The sequence below is a fragment of the Podarcis muralis genome, chromosome 5 (genome assembly GCF_964188315.1).
Source record: "Podarcis muralis chromosome 5, rPodMur119.hap1.1, whole genome shotgun sequence".
Lineage (NCBI taxonomy): Eukaryota > Metazoa > Chordata > Lepidosauria > Squamata > Lacertidae > Podarcis > Podarcis muralis.
The window spans coordinates 80,098,430-80,113,730 of NC_135659.1; the positions used below are offsets into that span (position 1 = coordinate 80,098,430).

At 46.3% G+C, this 15,301-nt stretch overlaps 1 protein-coding gene across 2 annotated transcripts in view; it reads right to left on the reverse strand.

Moving 5' to 3' along the window:
- The window catches only part of LOC114599600 (thyrotropin-releasing hormone receptor-like), a 32,818-nt gene extending 18,117 nt beyond the window's left edge, over window positions 1-14,701 (reverse strand). Inside the window, exons 1-2 of one of the 2 annotated variants that reach the window (XM_028735094.2) lie at window positions 14,413-14,701; window positions 10,806-11,706 (exon numbers count right to left, since the gene is read on the reverse strand). In XM_028735094.2, the coding sequence (XP_028590927.2) occupies window positions 10,806-11,615 (810 nt within the window). In that variant the 5' untranslated portion in view covers window positions 11,616-11,706; window positions 14,413-14,701. Of the gene's footprint in view, window positions 1-10,805; window positions 12,295-14,412 lie in introns of those variants that run through there. The other variant, XM_077929267.1, reaches the window with a different exon arrangement.
- Window positions 14,702-15,301: the final 600 nt, after the last annotated feature.

Here is a 15,301-nt window from a genome sequence, read left to right on the forward strand (position 1 = left end):
TGTTGTTTTCCTCTTTCTCCCAGGCAGGGGTGTCGCAAGGGGTGGGGGTGGGGTGCAGTCCGCCTCAGGTGTCATGTTTGGGGTGTGTGTGACAAAATCCCCCCCGGGTGGATTAGCATGGCGGCGCTTGCACCCCGGCTGGCGGATTTTCGTGATTGGCGTGATCGTCATTGCCGAGGCGTAGCAAGGTCAAGTGGTAAAGGTAAAGGTAAAGGGACCCCTGACCATTAGGTCGAGTCATGACCGACTCTGGGATTGCAGCGCTCATCTCGCTTTATTGGCCGAGAGAGTTGGCGTACAGCTTCCGGGTCATGTGGCCAGCATGACTAAGCCGCTTCTGGCGAACCAGAGCAGCGCACGGAAACACCGTTTACCTTCCTGCCGGAGCGGTACCTATTTATCTACTTGCACTTTGATGAGCTTTCGAACTGCTAGGTTGGCAGGAGCAGGGACTGAGCAACAGGAGCTCACCCTGTTGCGGGAATTCGAACCGCCGACCTTCTGATCGGCAAGTGCTAGGCTCTGTGATTTAACCCACAGCGCCACCCGCGTCCCTTCAGGTCAGGTGGTACCCGACAGCAAAACAGCTAAAACCGTGCCAAGTGCCGCTCACTGGGCAGATTTGTGCGAAAATCAGTGCTCATATCCCCGGCGGGCGGATTTCCACAATTGGTGTGATAGCCGTCATAAAAATCCGCCTGCTGAACGCACAAATATGCCTGGTTTGGCATTCCTGGCATCGCAGATCTAGCTTACACTGAGAAGTCACCTAGCATTATTTCTGCCATCATGGTAGAACATGGCATCATCTTTGTAGCTGCGCAGTTCCCCTCTTCTGTAATTGCTTTGTTTTTGCAGGTCTTTTGGTTGACGTATCGGTAAACAAGCTCTGTCTGGTATTTTGGGAGGGAGAGATGGCTTCCCACTACCTCATCATTCATGACCACAATTACTGGCTTGCCCTTCCACAGCAAAAGACTCTCACACAGTGAAACATCAAATAACAAGAACGATAGGCCAGCTTCTAGAAAACGAAGGGTTTCCTATGACATTTCCACTCGATTTTTGGCAGACCTTTGGCTGGTCTTAAGAAAGAAAGGAGCAACAGAAAGCAGGCTGCCCTTAGCTGCCTTAATGAGCCCCACGAAATCCTCTACTGGAGAAGGGCAGACAGGGTGCACATCTTAAATATTTAATTGCACTGGAGGAGGGAGGAGTTATCAGCCTCAAAGGAAGTCAATAAACGCATTAAACCTTTTCTTGAGGAGGAGAAAGGAATGTTCTGCTCCTCACGAGTGATTTCCCAATACCTGTCCAGCTTGGAAAGGTGACATTCCATTCAATATAGGCGACCCCCAACTTACAAGGGGGTTACGTTCCAGGCACAGCACACAAAGCCAAAATTGCATACAGTCATACCTTGGGTTACAGACGCTTCGGGTTGTGTGATTTCGGGTTGCGCACTGTGCTGAACCTGGAAGTACTGGAACAGGTTACTTCCGGGTTTCGGCGCTTGCGCATGCGCAGAAGTGCTAAATCACACTTTGCACATGCACAGAAGCTCTGAATCACAACCAGCGCGTGCGCAGACGCGGTGCTGCGGGTTGCGAATGTGCTTCCCGCACGGATCAAGTTCGCAACCCAAGTGTACACTGTATAGTCAAGACACACTGTGTGCAATGGCAGGTGGGATTGCCAAAGTATTGATTTTGATTTTTTCTAAAAGCATCTTGATGATTGCTGATAGAACAGGGACTATCAAAAGTACACAGTTAATAAGAAAAGATGAGTCATAATTATATCATCAGCTTTTACAGCTCAACCACTCTTAAAAACCTTTGCATCAGAGTTCTTCATTATAGCTAATGATCACACAATTATCCTTGTTATTATCTTAATATCACGCCGTATCTTAACATCACAGTGTAAAAAGATGAAATACATAACATAATATCACCAACATAATAAATAACACCCCTTTTTTCTATATGTTAAGTGATATGTACCTAGAATTCTCTGATCACTGTGTTTCTTGAAGATAGTATTTTATTAGCATAGTTAACTGTTCCTTCAGGGCAGTATCTTCTTCTTCTAATGTAATCCGATGTGGTTACTAGCGCTGTGGCTGTCAATTCAAATGGACACAAATTTCCCTTTTCCTCAGTCCTGGATACTTGAGAAGCTCTTAAAACTGCAGTGCTTAATTTCATAATTTTTGGAAGGGTTATTGATCCCACTTCTGTTCTTCGTACAAGTTGTTCTCATTTTCACAAGAACCAAATGCAAATTTGACCATTACAGTTTTGTCGGGGAAGAATAATACGAAAGCTCTGGGGATTCCTACAGCTCAGGAAAGGTCTGAACGAGAGTGTTTTAATGGCAGTTTCCTCTAGAAAATGAGTATGTCCTCAAATCTCATGACAACTCTTCTTTATGCAAGAATGTCAGTCATTAAAATAGGCACGAGGGTTTCCAGGTCTCCTACTTTACATGCAACAATATTTCAAGGACTGTAGAAGACAATCCTTTATTTAAAGGGGTGTCTAGTCCAAGTCTGATTCAAGGATCAAGGATCCTAAGAAGGGAGAGAGCAGAGGGCCTTGAAGTTGCTACCAGCAGTTAGTACACAGACAAGAGACAGATCAGGCACAGGGGCTACCAGTTCCCAGTGTGCTGTAGTGGTTAGAGTGCTGGACCAGGGTTCAAATCCCCATTCAGCCATGAAGCTCGCTGGGCAACCATTGGCCGGTCACTGCCTCTCAACCTACCTCACAGGGTTGTTGTGGGAATAGAATGGGGAGAAGTTACGTACATCACATTGAGCTCCTTGGAGGAAAGGCAGGACATAAATGTAATTAATAAATAATAAGTAAATAACATGGCAAAATGTGCTGTATTTATATCTTAATCACAATAATTATTTCTAAATTTGCAAAGACATAAATTAACAGATTAATAATGCCATGTAAATATGTGGATAAGTGGCTGATCTAGCAGAATGAGTGTATCACAGGCATATGGAATAGTGATCTGTTCTCTTTTCTTAATAATAATAATAATTGCAAGTTGCTTTACAGTGTTTTTAACATTGTGTTTTAATTGCTGCAACTCCCACTGGGACCTTAGGTTGAAGGGCAGATAAATAATAATAATAATAATAATAATAATAATAATAATAATAATAATAATACTGAGAATTTACATTTTCATTGCCTTGGACTCAAAAGTAACATAAAGGAAAAAGACAGTCTTATCATAAACACAAAGAAAATTGAGGAGAGCTTACATTTGCATCTCTCCTTTTTGAGTTCATCAGTAAAGAAAGGCTTATTGAAACATGCTTTATTTATTCAGCAATGTTTTGCACCTTGTTATTTCAGTCTTATAGTTTGTGCTGTTGTTTCCACCCCCCCAATGTTTTCTCTTGCAATTTAATTTGACCTGAAAATAGTAACATGATTTTCAAATGGCAAATAATATTACTACTCTCAAGTTTTAACAGTTATCTAAAACATTGTACGTGCTGTCTGTGATTTTCAAAATTAAGCTAGAGGAAAACAAGTAAATCAGACACGGTTAATAAAAGAGTAATACCCAAGGCTGTATGTGTGGCAATTCAGGTTACTCATGCACCCCTGAGTGGTTTGATCAAAAGTCTTGGGGTTTTTTTTAATGGAAATAAAGGCATAAAGCAATATTAAGTTCCCTAATTCTGAATGTGATCAATGCATCCGTCTCTGTTTTCCTGCATGAGCTACTCTCCAATAAATGTAATGTGATCTAACCAATTTGTCTTCAGAGCCAAACACTGTCTGATTTAGGTAAAACATCAACAACAACAACAACCACCCACAAGTATCCAGGGAATTGCCTAATGAACAAAGTATTGGAAACGCAGACTGGATATGCATTGGGTTGTATTGTGCAATTCTAAGAAACAGAACCCTTCTGTCTCCTTGAATTAGATTAACTACCGGTATATGAGGTGTAGCCAATGTAGTCCCCTCCAGACACTCGTGGACTACAAATCCCATCATCCCTGGCCCCTGGCTATGAAGGTAAAGGCTGTTGGGAGTTGGAGTCTAACAACAGCTAGACTATATTGTATCATTTTGAGGACCTTACTCTGTTCTCAGTGGACTTTCAGTTATCTAAATATATTGCTTTTAGGCTCTAAAGTAAAGAAACTGAAATCTGTTCGGGTGTCTCTGTGATGTAACTCCTTGAAAAATGTACTTTATGGAACAATACCATTTACCTTAATATCTGGGCTGCTAAACCTCATTCTTCAGCCTTCGACAGGTTTGCCTCTCTGGGGAAGTAGCAATGATGGAAGGTTTCCTTCAAGTGGTCTTTGTTCAGTGCAGCCTACTTGAACAGATGGTTCTGCCTGTCTAGACCAGGGCATTGAAGCTTAACCTGAATTGAAAGGTGTTTTCCTGCTCATTGCTTCCAGGTTGAAAGTTCTCGTTTCACTTTTTCAATAAGGAGAGATTGATTTTGCCCTTGAGTTTGTGTTTTCCTTATGAACTGGATTCCCTTGGTACTAGCAATCTAAGACATTCGCTTGCATCTCGCTTACCGCAAGCCAACAATCAGGCTTGGACCTGAGGCACAAACGACGTCTAACATCTTTTATTTTGCTAGCTAGCCAACTGAACAAAGTCTAGCTGGGGACTTTTTCTTGTCATTAAATTCGGCTCGAGCAAAATGTGCCACTGGAGTGCTTCGTAACAAACGCCTCACGCATCATGGCGATCAAACCACATGTCAACGAGGAAATTCCCCAAATTGACATGTTGAGAGAGATGTCCAAGCTCTGTGGTATTAAGCAGCAATCCTTCTGACAGGCTGTTGATTTCGTCTGTGAGGCAGAAAACTCAAAACAATGACTACCGGCGATAAGTTTGCCAATCCCACAAGGGCGAAGGATTTTATAACGGCAACTGGCTAGGCTCCACCGACTGCCAGGAGTACAGCTCACTTCTGCTTCTTGCCTTCTATCTTGTTGGCTCCAAGAAAAAACAAAAAGCTCACAGAATATGAACCCCAGGAGGCAGGCTGTCTGACATCAAACTCCTCAACAGCCCCCAAGCAGCCATCTAAACGCAGTGCCTGCTCAGATTCCAAAGCAAAAGGCCTTATTCAAACTACATGCCAGCCATTTGAGAAGATCTAGGATAGCTCTTAGTGATGTATGGAAGTGAGAGCTGGACCATAAAGACGTCTGATCGCCGAAGAATTGATGCTTTTGAATTATGGTGCTGGAGGAGACTCTTGAGAGTCCCATGGACTGCAAGAAGATCAATCCTATCCATTCTTAAGGAAATCAGTCCTGAGTGCTCACTGGAAGGACAGATCCTGAAGCTGAGACTTTGGCCACCTCATGAGAAGAGAAGACTCCCTGGAAAAGACCCTGACGACAGAGGACGAGATGGTTGGACAGTGTTCTCGAAGCTACCAGCATGAGTTTGACTAAATGCGGGAGGCAGTGGAAGACAGGAGTGCCTTCATGGGGTCACGAAGAGTCGGACATGACTAAATGACTAAACAACAACAACAAAGGATAGCTCTCCCCAACATGGAGCCCTCCAGATATTTTGGACTCCAACAGCCATGCTGTTTGAGGAGGTGTAGCATCTGCAGACCACCAGTTTGGGGAATCGAGCACATTTCATCCATCAAGTGAGCACACTGAAGATTTACAACAAGGAAGAGGGAACTTGTGAACACCAGATGTTGCTGGACTGCAATGGCCATCAGCCACAGCCAGCATGGCCAGTGGCCTGGGATGATGGGAATTGTAGTCCAACAACATCTGGAGGGCCACAAGTCTCCCCAGCCCTGTTTGGTTGGCATCTGTCTGTCTTGGGAGACAATGCAAGAGTATGCCTTCAGGAGGGGAAGGCAAACCATTGCAGAGTTACAGCGCCTGCCGTGGCTGTAGAGACCGATATGGGAGAGACATGTTGAAAGAGGTGAAGACATCTGCTAGGGCTGGTGCAGGTGTTTCTTCATTCTGCCCTCCTCCCAGCTGTCATTTCTCCTCTGGTCATACTGGACTGTGCTGTGCATGTTCTCATGGAAGGACACGACCATCTTCTGCACATCCTATCTTGTTGGGCAGTGTGATGAGTCATTTTCAGCTGCAAGGTCCAAGGCCTTCAACAGGTCTATGAAGGGGATGAACAAGGGGCACCTCTGCTCTCAGTATCTCTCCTGCAACTGATGTAGTGAGAAAACCATGTTGACTGTTGACCTCTAATCTCTAATGCTGCATTGTAACTCAGAATATACCCTGCTGGTGAGTGACCGTAATCTGTTGAGAACTACATGAACAAAGGCCTTCCCCACAGTACTCAGCAGGGGAATTCCAGTCAGGACTGCCACCATTTTTCTTGTAAAAGGTAAAGGTAAAGGGACCCCTGACAATTAGGTCCAGTCGTGACTGACTCTGGGGTTGCAGCGCTCATCTCGCTTTATTGGCCGAGGGAGCCGGCGTACAGCTTCCGGGTCATGTGGCCAGCATGACTAAGCCGCTTCTGGCGAACCAGAGCAGCGCATGGAAACGCCGTTTACCTTCCTGCCGGAGTGGTACCTATTTATCTACTTGCACTTTGACGTGCTTTCGAACTGCTAGGTTGGCAGGAGCAGGGACCGAGCAACGGGAGCTCACCCCGTCGCGGGGATTCGAACTGCCGACCTTCTGATCGGCAAGTCCTAGGCTCTGTGGTTTAACCCACAGCGCCACCCGCATTTTTTCTTGTAGAGGGTCACAAAGCCGGAGTCACCCATGTCTTGTGGCACGGATCCTGTTTCTCAACACTGCAAGAGAAGGCCATGGATGTGCATCATGAGGGAGGAGTTCAGGCCGGCTTTCAGCACTTCTGTTGGGGTCCTGTCCTGTCCTGGGGCTTCAACACATGCCTGGGATTTGATGGCATTCTTCTGCTCATCAAGGGAGGCAGGGACATCCAGCTCTTCTAAGACAGGCAGAGTCTGAACACTGAGCACAGGGACCACGTTTTCCCGCAATTACAGTTCTTGATAGCGTTCTGCCCATCGCTTCATCTGCTTGCTGTGGTCTGTGATGATCTCTCCAGGCAAGGTTTTCAGGGGTGCAGTTTTCCTGACTGCTGGTCCAAAGGCTGTCTTCATGCCTTTGTGCATTTTGCATGTGTTGCCGCTGTCAGCAGCGAGCGGAATGTATCGTAATACTATCATCAACAGTGCCATTTCATGCAGCGCAGCTGCAGTTAAAGCAAATATAAAATCCCATCATTTTAAATCTGCAACAAATGTTCTATTTGCAGCTTCCATTCAAAAAAAAGGTGATTTACAGACCCCTTAAAGAAGAACCCAGCGTGGGGCAATTTAAATCCATCAGGTACTGTATTTCCAACTCAACTGTAGTAAAATGAACATTGTCTTAATTGTGGGTCTTACGGACTGTAGCCCAAAGGACAGAAAACTCAGATGTAGCTTGAGTTTATGGCATAAAAAAATTACTTCTTGCCATACTAAACACATTTTTGTTTTGCAAGCTGCCCTTTAGAACTGGTAATTTGGGGTGGGATATAACGAGGAATATAGAACCAGGACAAAGATGCTAAGAGAAAGCGGAAGGCTTCCCCCTACTGGCTAAAAACTGCCATTATTACCATTCAGAGATTCAGTTGGGCACCTGCAAGTGAAAAGTATAAACTAGTATTACTTGTATGCCACTTTCGTTTTTAGGGGCTTTCTGCACAAATGTATCCCAACTATATTTCAGCCTTTGCAAGACTCTCCTGCAAGCTTCTTTGATATGGGATCAATGCTAAAACACTGTTTAGGTAGTAGGCCTGAACTGGCCATTCCCAGCAAAACCACCTGCTCCATCCCAGCTTTCCATCTTTTAAAATCACTAAGAATCTGCAACCTGATTAGAAACCCACAATAATAAGGCTCACAGATTACGCTGCCTTTGAAAACTATTTCCAGAATCACGGACGAATAAAATGTTTATGTCATGTCCACATCATACATATAAAGTACACGACTTCCCCTGAAGTTTGTTAAGGATTCTGGAATTTGCAGCTCTGTGAGGGGTAAACAAACATCTGCCAGGTTTCTTTTGGGGAAGCCATGACTGTTGAAGCGCTATAAATGTGCTTTAAATGTATAGTATGGGTGTACTGTAGAGGCAGTGAAGAAAATAGCCTTGCCCCTGCCCCCCCCTGAAAACAGACAATGTGATAACAGCAGTATATTCTTGAGAAAGAGACTTAACCATCAGATAACCGTCTGGAAAGGCCTTCTGAAAATCAAGCTCTTCTGCTGTTCCTCTGGGTTATTTATTTATTTTTCCTGCCTCAGCAATGATCCCAAATTAGAGGAGTTAATTAAACATGATCTCAGCTCGGAGAGAGCCACTCTGGTAAGCAATGTGTGATCTAACACTCTCCTAATCAGGCGCATAATTAGCAATTACACGGCAACAATAATTGCCGCTGCTCACACACACTTTCCCCCCTTTTCTTTCTTCTTCTTTTTCTTTTAAGGAAAGCACCACTTCTCCTCTTTGACCATGAGCTGCAGAAAATCCATGTCCCTTTTGACTGCAGGCCTGCGACGTGTTCAGCCTTAGCAGGATTTTGACCGGGGCGGGTATAGTGACTGCAATCTTGCGCAGACTGCAACATTTTGTTGCAGGGCAACACGTTTTATCCATGCAGCTCAGAATGGTGTACGTAATCTCTCTCCCGCACCTCTCATCACAATAATCCTGTAAGGTAGGGTAGGTTAACCAAAAATGACTGGCCCAAGGCCACCGAGCGAGTAATTTTAATCCAGCAGAGGCTTACTAGTTTAGAAGAGCAGGTAATAGCAGCTGCAAACTAGGAATTCCAGAGTTTAAAAACCCACTTCTGCTCATTAGGAGGCCTAGAGAAGACTCAGTTACTTCCTCAGACTTCACAATCTGCAACATGGGATGATGATAATAATAATAATAATAATAATAATAATAATAATAATAATAATAGGTAAAGGTAAAGGTACCCCTGCCCGTACGGGCCAGTCGTGACTGACTCTGGGGTTGCGTGCTCATCTCGCTTAAGAGACCGGGAGCCAGCGCTGTCCGAAGACACTTCCGGGTCACGTGGCCAGCGTGACGAAGCTGCTCTGGTGAGCCAGCACCAGCGCAGCGCATGGAAACCCCGTTTACCTTCCCGCTATAAAGCGGTACCTATTTATCTACTTGCACTTAGGGGTGCTTTCGAACTGCTAGGTGGGCAGGAGCTGGGACCGAACGACGGGAGCTCACCCCGCCGCAGGGATTCGAACCGCCGACCATATGATCGGCAAGTCCTAGGCGCTGAGGTTTTACCCACAGCGCCACCCGCATCCCGATAATAATAATAGCAATAACCTATTTAGAGGGTATTGCAACCACGATGACTAAGATAAAACTTTACAGAGATGTCGCAAGGATAACAGCATTTCACATAAATTATATCCCTATTATTATTACTTCCTATCTGTTTAAGAATCCTGTCATTTTAACAGGAAGTGGTATATAAATACAATCTTTTGCTATTTTATTACTATTAAGGAGACCTCCACCAATCAGAAAACCTTACCCCTACAAGGTTTGCACATGTTCAGAGGCTATCTTTTAGCCAGGTGGGCAGTGCCAGGTCTGCCATTTTATATATATTATGGATGCGTTTTTAGGCTTTCATTTTGTTCTATTTTTATATACTAGGTCATTTATGTTTTTGTCCGTTGTGAGTCGTTTTGGAAAACTTTTCATGGGGGGGAGGGGAACTAATAAACGCAATAAACAAAGAAAGAAAGAATACAGTTTTTAAACTCTAGCTTTCTAAATGCACTTTCAGAGTTGAACCCTGCCATTTCAGTGGAGTCCAGGGCTCATGTCAAGTCCTTAATTATATTTAAATGACTGACAATGGAAGTGAGCAGAGGAGTGCATCTTCATAGGGTCTTCCTATAGTTGCTTACTTGGAAGGAAATCCCATGGTGCTCAATGGGGCTTTTTTCCTAGTGAATGGGAAGAGGTGTAGTTCAGTGGTAGAGAATTGGCTTTCTGTGCAAGAACTGCCAGGTGTAATCCTCAGCATCTTCAGGTAGCGCTGGAAGAGGCACCTGCCTAAAACCCTCGAGAGCCACTGCCAGGTAGACCAATATAAGCAGCTTCCGCAACCTCGTTCAGTTTTTTAACCAGAAAATGACCTGGTTGGCCGGTGTTAACTGGAACAGTAATGGCATCTCAATGGCCTTTTCATCCAGCTTCCCTAAGACAGGCAATATAAATCATCCTGAGATAATGACACTGCTTTGAAGTCAATGAAGGCTATAACCAGGAAAAATCGTCCACGGTCTAAAAGAAGCAAGACTGAACTGATCAAATCTAGAGAACTGCTCATTTTTATATTTAAAAATAAACCCGGGGAATCAGTCATGGCATCCTTGTTTATCTCCTAGGCTTTTCCTTAGGATGTTGCTATTTTCATTGGAGAAATGTTGCAGGACATGGAGTTATATGTTTAATATTTTATTATGTTTTTATATATGTTGGGAGGGGTCCAGAGTGGCTGGGGCACTATTATTATTATTATTATTATTATTATTATTGACTAGGACATCCCTATTTCCATTGGAGAAGTGTTGGAATGCTAACACTGCACCAGATACCAACCAATGATTCTGAAGTCCTGGGATACAGCTGCCTCCGCCTCACTATCCCTGCCACACACCTCTTCCATTTGCAACCACCCCTGAAGAACATTAAGAAGAAAGACCTGTTTCCTGGAGCTGAGAGCACCCTTGTTCCCCCGGCAGGAGAGTTTCATGGAGCTGGAGGTGCTGATAGAGCCACCATGTTTGCTCGGCCGGCCAGCGTGCTGCGGGGTGGCAGGCAGAGGGTTCATGAAGAGGATGCGGGCAATGAGGCCGTAGAGGACAGTGGCCAAGCCCAGGGGGATGATGTAGAAGACAGTGAAGTCCAGGAAGTAGATGGGCATGTAGAGGTTCCTGGAGACCCGGTAGCCGCACTTGACTTGCGTGCCGTCGGCGAACAGGACTTGTGACGTGTCCACCAGGAAGAACCACATGAGGCAGTAGAGAGAGGTGAACAGCCACACGCAGGCGATGATGCGCTTGGCCCGGGCCACGGTGCAGAGCAGCTGCGCCTTGATGGAGTGGCAAATGGCGATGTAGCGCTCCACCGTGAAGGCCGTGATGGAGCAGGCTGAGATGTTGATGCCAAGATACTGCAGGTAGGTGATGCACAGGCAGCCGGCGTAGCCGTACACCCAGGAGGCCACCACTTCCGAGATGTTGGGCAGCCCCGCGGCCAGCAGCACAATCAGGTCGGCCACGGCCAAGCTCACCAGGTAGCAGTTGGTGGGGGTCACCATGTGCTTGGTACGAAGGACCACCAGCACCACCATGACGTTGCCGGCGATGCCCACCCCGCAGATCAGCAGCACCAGCAAGATGGTCACCACTTGCACTTCCAGGGGCAGCTGAGGCATCTTGTCCAGAAGAGTCTGGTTGGCGCTGGCATTGCCCACCGGAGCCCCAAAGAAGTCCCAAGACTGGTTCTCCATGGGTGGGTCCCGGTTGGGTTGTTTTCCTTGATGCTGATGGTGACTGAGCCTGATTAGGGCTCCCAAGCCAAGAGGAACTTCAGCAGGTATCCTGAGCCGGAAATGGGGGTGGGAGAAAAAGGAAGGTTAGTTGGTTAGACCAGAGTCTAATAGTTAGAAGAGGGATATTTAACTGGGAGTTTGGGTTCAGGTTACAGCTCAGCTTGGAGCTCATTGGGCAGTCTTAGGCAAGCTATTACATCTCAGCCTCTCTCCCACCCTTCTTATATGGAAAGAACAACAGTGGCCTACTGTACAGGACTGTTGTAAAGATTATGGACTCGATAGTTTCTTGCAAATCATCTTAAGACTTGGACAGGTGTATACTCAGATTAGGCCCACTGACTTCAATTGAATAATGAGAGATCCTTTCCAGCTTGATTTCAGTGGATCTAGAATCACAGAATTGCAGAGTCGGAAGGGAACATGAGGATCATCTAGTTCAACCCCCTGCAATGCAGAAATCTTTTGCCCAACGTGGGGCTCAAACCCATAACCCTCAGGTTAAGAGTCTCCTGCTCTACCAGCTGAGCTGGCAGACAACAGTAATACACTGTATATGACTAAATCACATTATAATCAACAGCCACGATTTCTGTGATTCCATTCCGAAATGGTTCTACTCTGGGTGTGATTTTGTCAGATACAACAACCATTATAATTATAATTGATATTAATATTAATTTATATTGGCAAGTTCTAAAACCCAACAAGAAGACAGAACACTGATCTCTAGGGATTAATCTGACCCTGGGAAGTGTGCCTCTGAGCATGGACAGACTGCATTTACCTCAGCACAAAGTAATTACAGCTTACCACACCCACATCTGGAATAAGGGCACAGGCTTCCAATATCAGAATGTGTGATCCCCATGGACATTTCACACACACACAAACACACAGTTTTTGACGGTGGCGACAGCATCTCCTTACTGCCACAGACTAACACAGCTTCTCTTGAAGATAGACAGCGAAGCTTCCGTTACTCCATTGTAAACTAAAATAAGAAATGATCCTGTCTCCACCAGCAGCACTGTCCAGCTCTAAAATCAATGCTAGAAAGTGTGTTTATTATCACTTGCACATTCTCTGTGAATGATTTCTGTTAACAACTGTAATTGTCACTGTCTGTACCTTCTGCACTTCCTTGCCTTCTGATCTCACTTTCACAACACTCCACCCAGCTTTGTATTTATGCACCTGAAATTCAGGGAAACATTTAATTGATCTGATGGAAGTGGACTAGAGTTCTCAAAAGCTTATGCTGTAATAAATTTGTTGGTCTTTATGGTGACACAAGACAATGTTGATTTTGCTGCAGTTACTAACTCTACTTACTTGGGAATCCTAACCCCCTCTTAGCCCCATTGTACTGAACAGGGTTTACTCTGAGTAGACATGGTTAGGGCTGCAGCTTTATACAGCAGCTGTCTCTGTGAAAATTGCTCCATCCTAGTTGAAGAATCCTTCCCTGTCCTGCACCCTTGAAGAATTTCTTTAGCTCTATCTGTAGCCAACAGAATCTCCCGGACCCTTTAAAAAGTGCGTCCAGAGTGCTGTAGCACCAGCAAATTTTTGGTGATGTTACGTTTCGTAAGGAAGACCCCGCATCCATCAGAGGCTGACACATGTTGGCAAGGATCTTCCCTGCCTGTAGGGCATGGGAAAGAGCCATTGCGCAGTGACAGAGCACGGGAGGTCCGAAGTTCAGTCCTCAGCATCTCCTCTGCAATGATCAGGGAAGTCAGTGACAGAAAAGATCCTCTCCCTGAGATCCTTGGAGAGCGACTTTGCTAGTCAGAACAGATCAGTGATCTTCAACGAATGAGCCGGGACCCATTGCCAAACCTATAGTCTAATCTATGGTGGGTCATTATTAATTACTTACTTAAATTTATATACCGCCTGTTGTCCATAGATCCCAGGGCAGTTCACATCATAAAATTACAATATTACAAAAACACAAAATATGTAATTAAACAACAACAACCAACCAACCAACCAACCAACAATTCCTCCTTATAACAGCAGCACTACTCCCACTTTGCAAATATATGGTTTATGCGTATATATCTGTGTATGTACAGAGAGGCTGGGAGAGAGAATGAAAGGAATCGGCCCCCCCCCTTTTCCTAAAAAAACGTTTAAGGGTACTCTCATTTTCCTACTCATATCGAAATACTGCCCCTCAGTGAGGCCAAACTTAGATTCGCAAAATGTTTAGGGGTATGCGTACCACTGCGTCCCCCAGAAAAAAACCACTTGGTATGTCTAGGTTCAAGTTGGGTCTGAAAAGGCTGGGGGCAGCTGTAACAGACAACGGACCAATGGCTCAAATCAACAGAAGGCAAAAGCTCACGATGTGCCCCGTAGTTCTCACGTCACTCGACTTGTGTCAGCCTCGAGGGTGCCACAGAGCTCTTCTTGGGCTGCAGGAGGTCGCGTCGGGGGTCTGGCGGGGCGCGAGCTGGTTTGGGGACTGGCGCGCACATGGGCGCACGACGGAGGGGAGGACGCGCGTACCTGGGAGAGACCTTGGCGCGCGACGCGCCTCGCTCGCCGCAGCCCGGAACCAAACTTGAGAGTCCCAGATGCGCACAGAGGAATGCGAGCAAGTAAATCCAAGCGAGGAGAGGGAGAGAATTGGGGATGGGAGAGAGAGAGAAAGAAAGAAAGAAAGGAATGAGATGTGGGAGGGGATAGAGAGAAAGAAAAGGGATCAGACAGGAGAAGGAATCCAGGAAAAGTGAAACTTTACCATTGGAAGGCAGCGGCACCGGCGCGGGCATCCGAGGGCGCGTCTGCGTCTTGGAGCGACTTCCTACCTCCCCAAGTCGCGTCCTTCTGCCTGTCCGCCCGCCTTTCCCTGGCTTCGGGTATTTACAGCGACCCGGAGCTGCCGCAGTCTGCTCAGCATCTGCCTGCCAGCCATGGGTGGGCACCCAGGCACCTTTGCCAGCAGCGGGGTCCTAGCGCCCCCTCGATGCGTTTGGGGGCGGCGGCGAAGGATGATGATCCGGGGCGAGGGGAAGATCCTCCAGTGGAGATCCTGTTGGTCTTCCCTCCGTGGCTGAACCCACCTACCCACCCGCGCCTCCGCCTCCTCCTACCCCAGGGCGCAAGACCAGCCCGTCTGGCCATTCAGCGCCGCCGTAGCTAGCAGGGGGTCGTGCGCCTCTAACAACCGCAGTGCAGGCAGATGTGCAACAGGGAAGGCTTCCCTCTGTCTCTCCAAACGAGGCAGAAACTTCACCTGTTGATTTTCGGCCTATTTTTTAGCTGATAAGGGCGCAAGTGTGTGGGGGAAAGAGAGGTAACCTCACACTTGTGGCAATGTGGCATTTTGGCTAGGCTTAAGTAGGTCTGGACGTGTTGCGTGTGCCCTGATGGGAGACTACCTGCTAGATAGTACCTGCCTTGTACCGAGTCAGGCCGTTGGTCCATCTGGCTCAGGGCTTCAGGTGGGGGGACATTCCCAGCCCGGGTTAGGGATTGAACCTGGGAACTGCAGCATGAAAAGCATACGCTGTACCCCAGCCCTTGTCTTGCCTCCTCCTTGAAAACATGGACATACTCCCTTGAGTTCCTCAGAAGAAAGGTAGGAGCTGAACATAAGGAAGGTGGGGATCTCCCAACAGCAGTTAGCT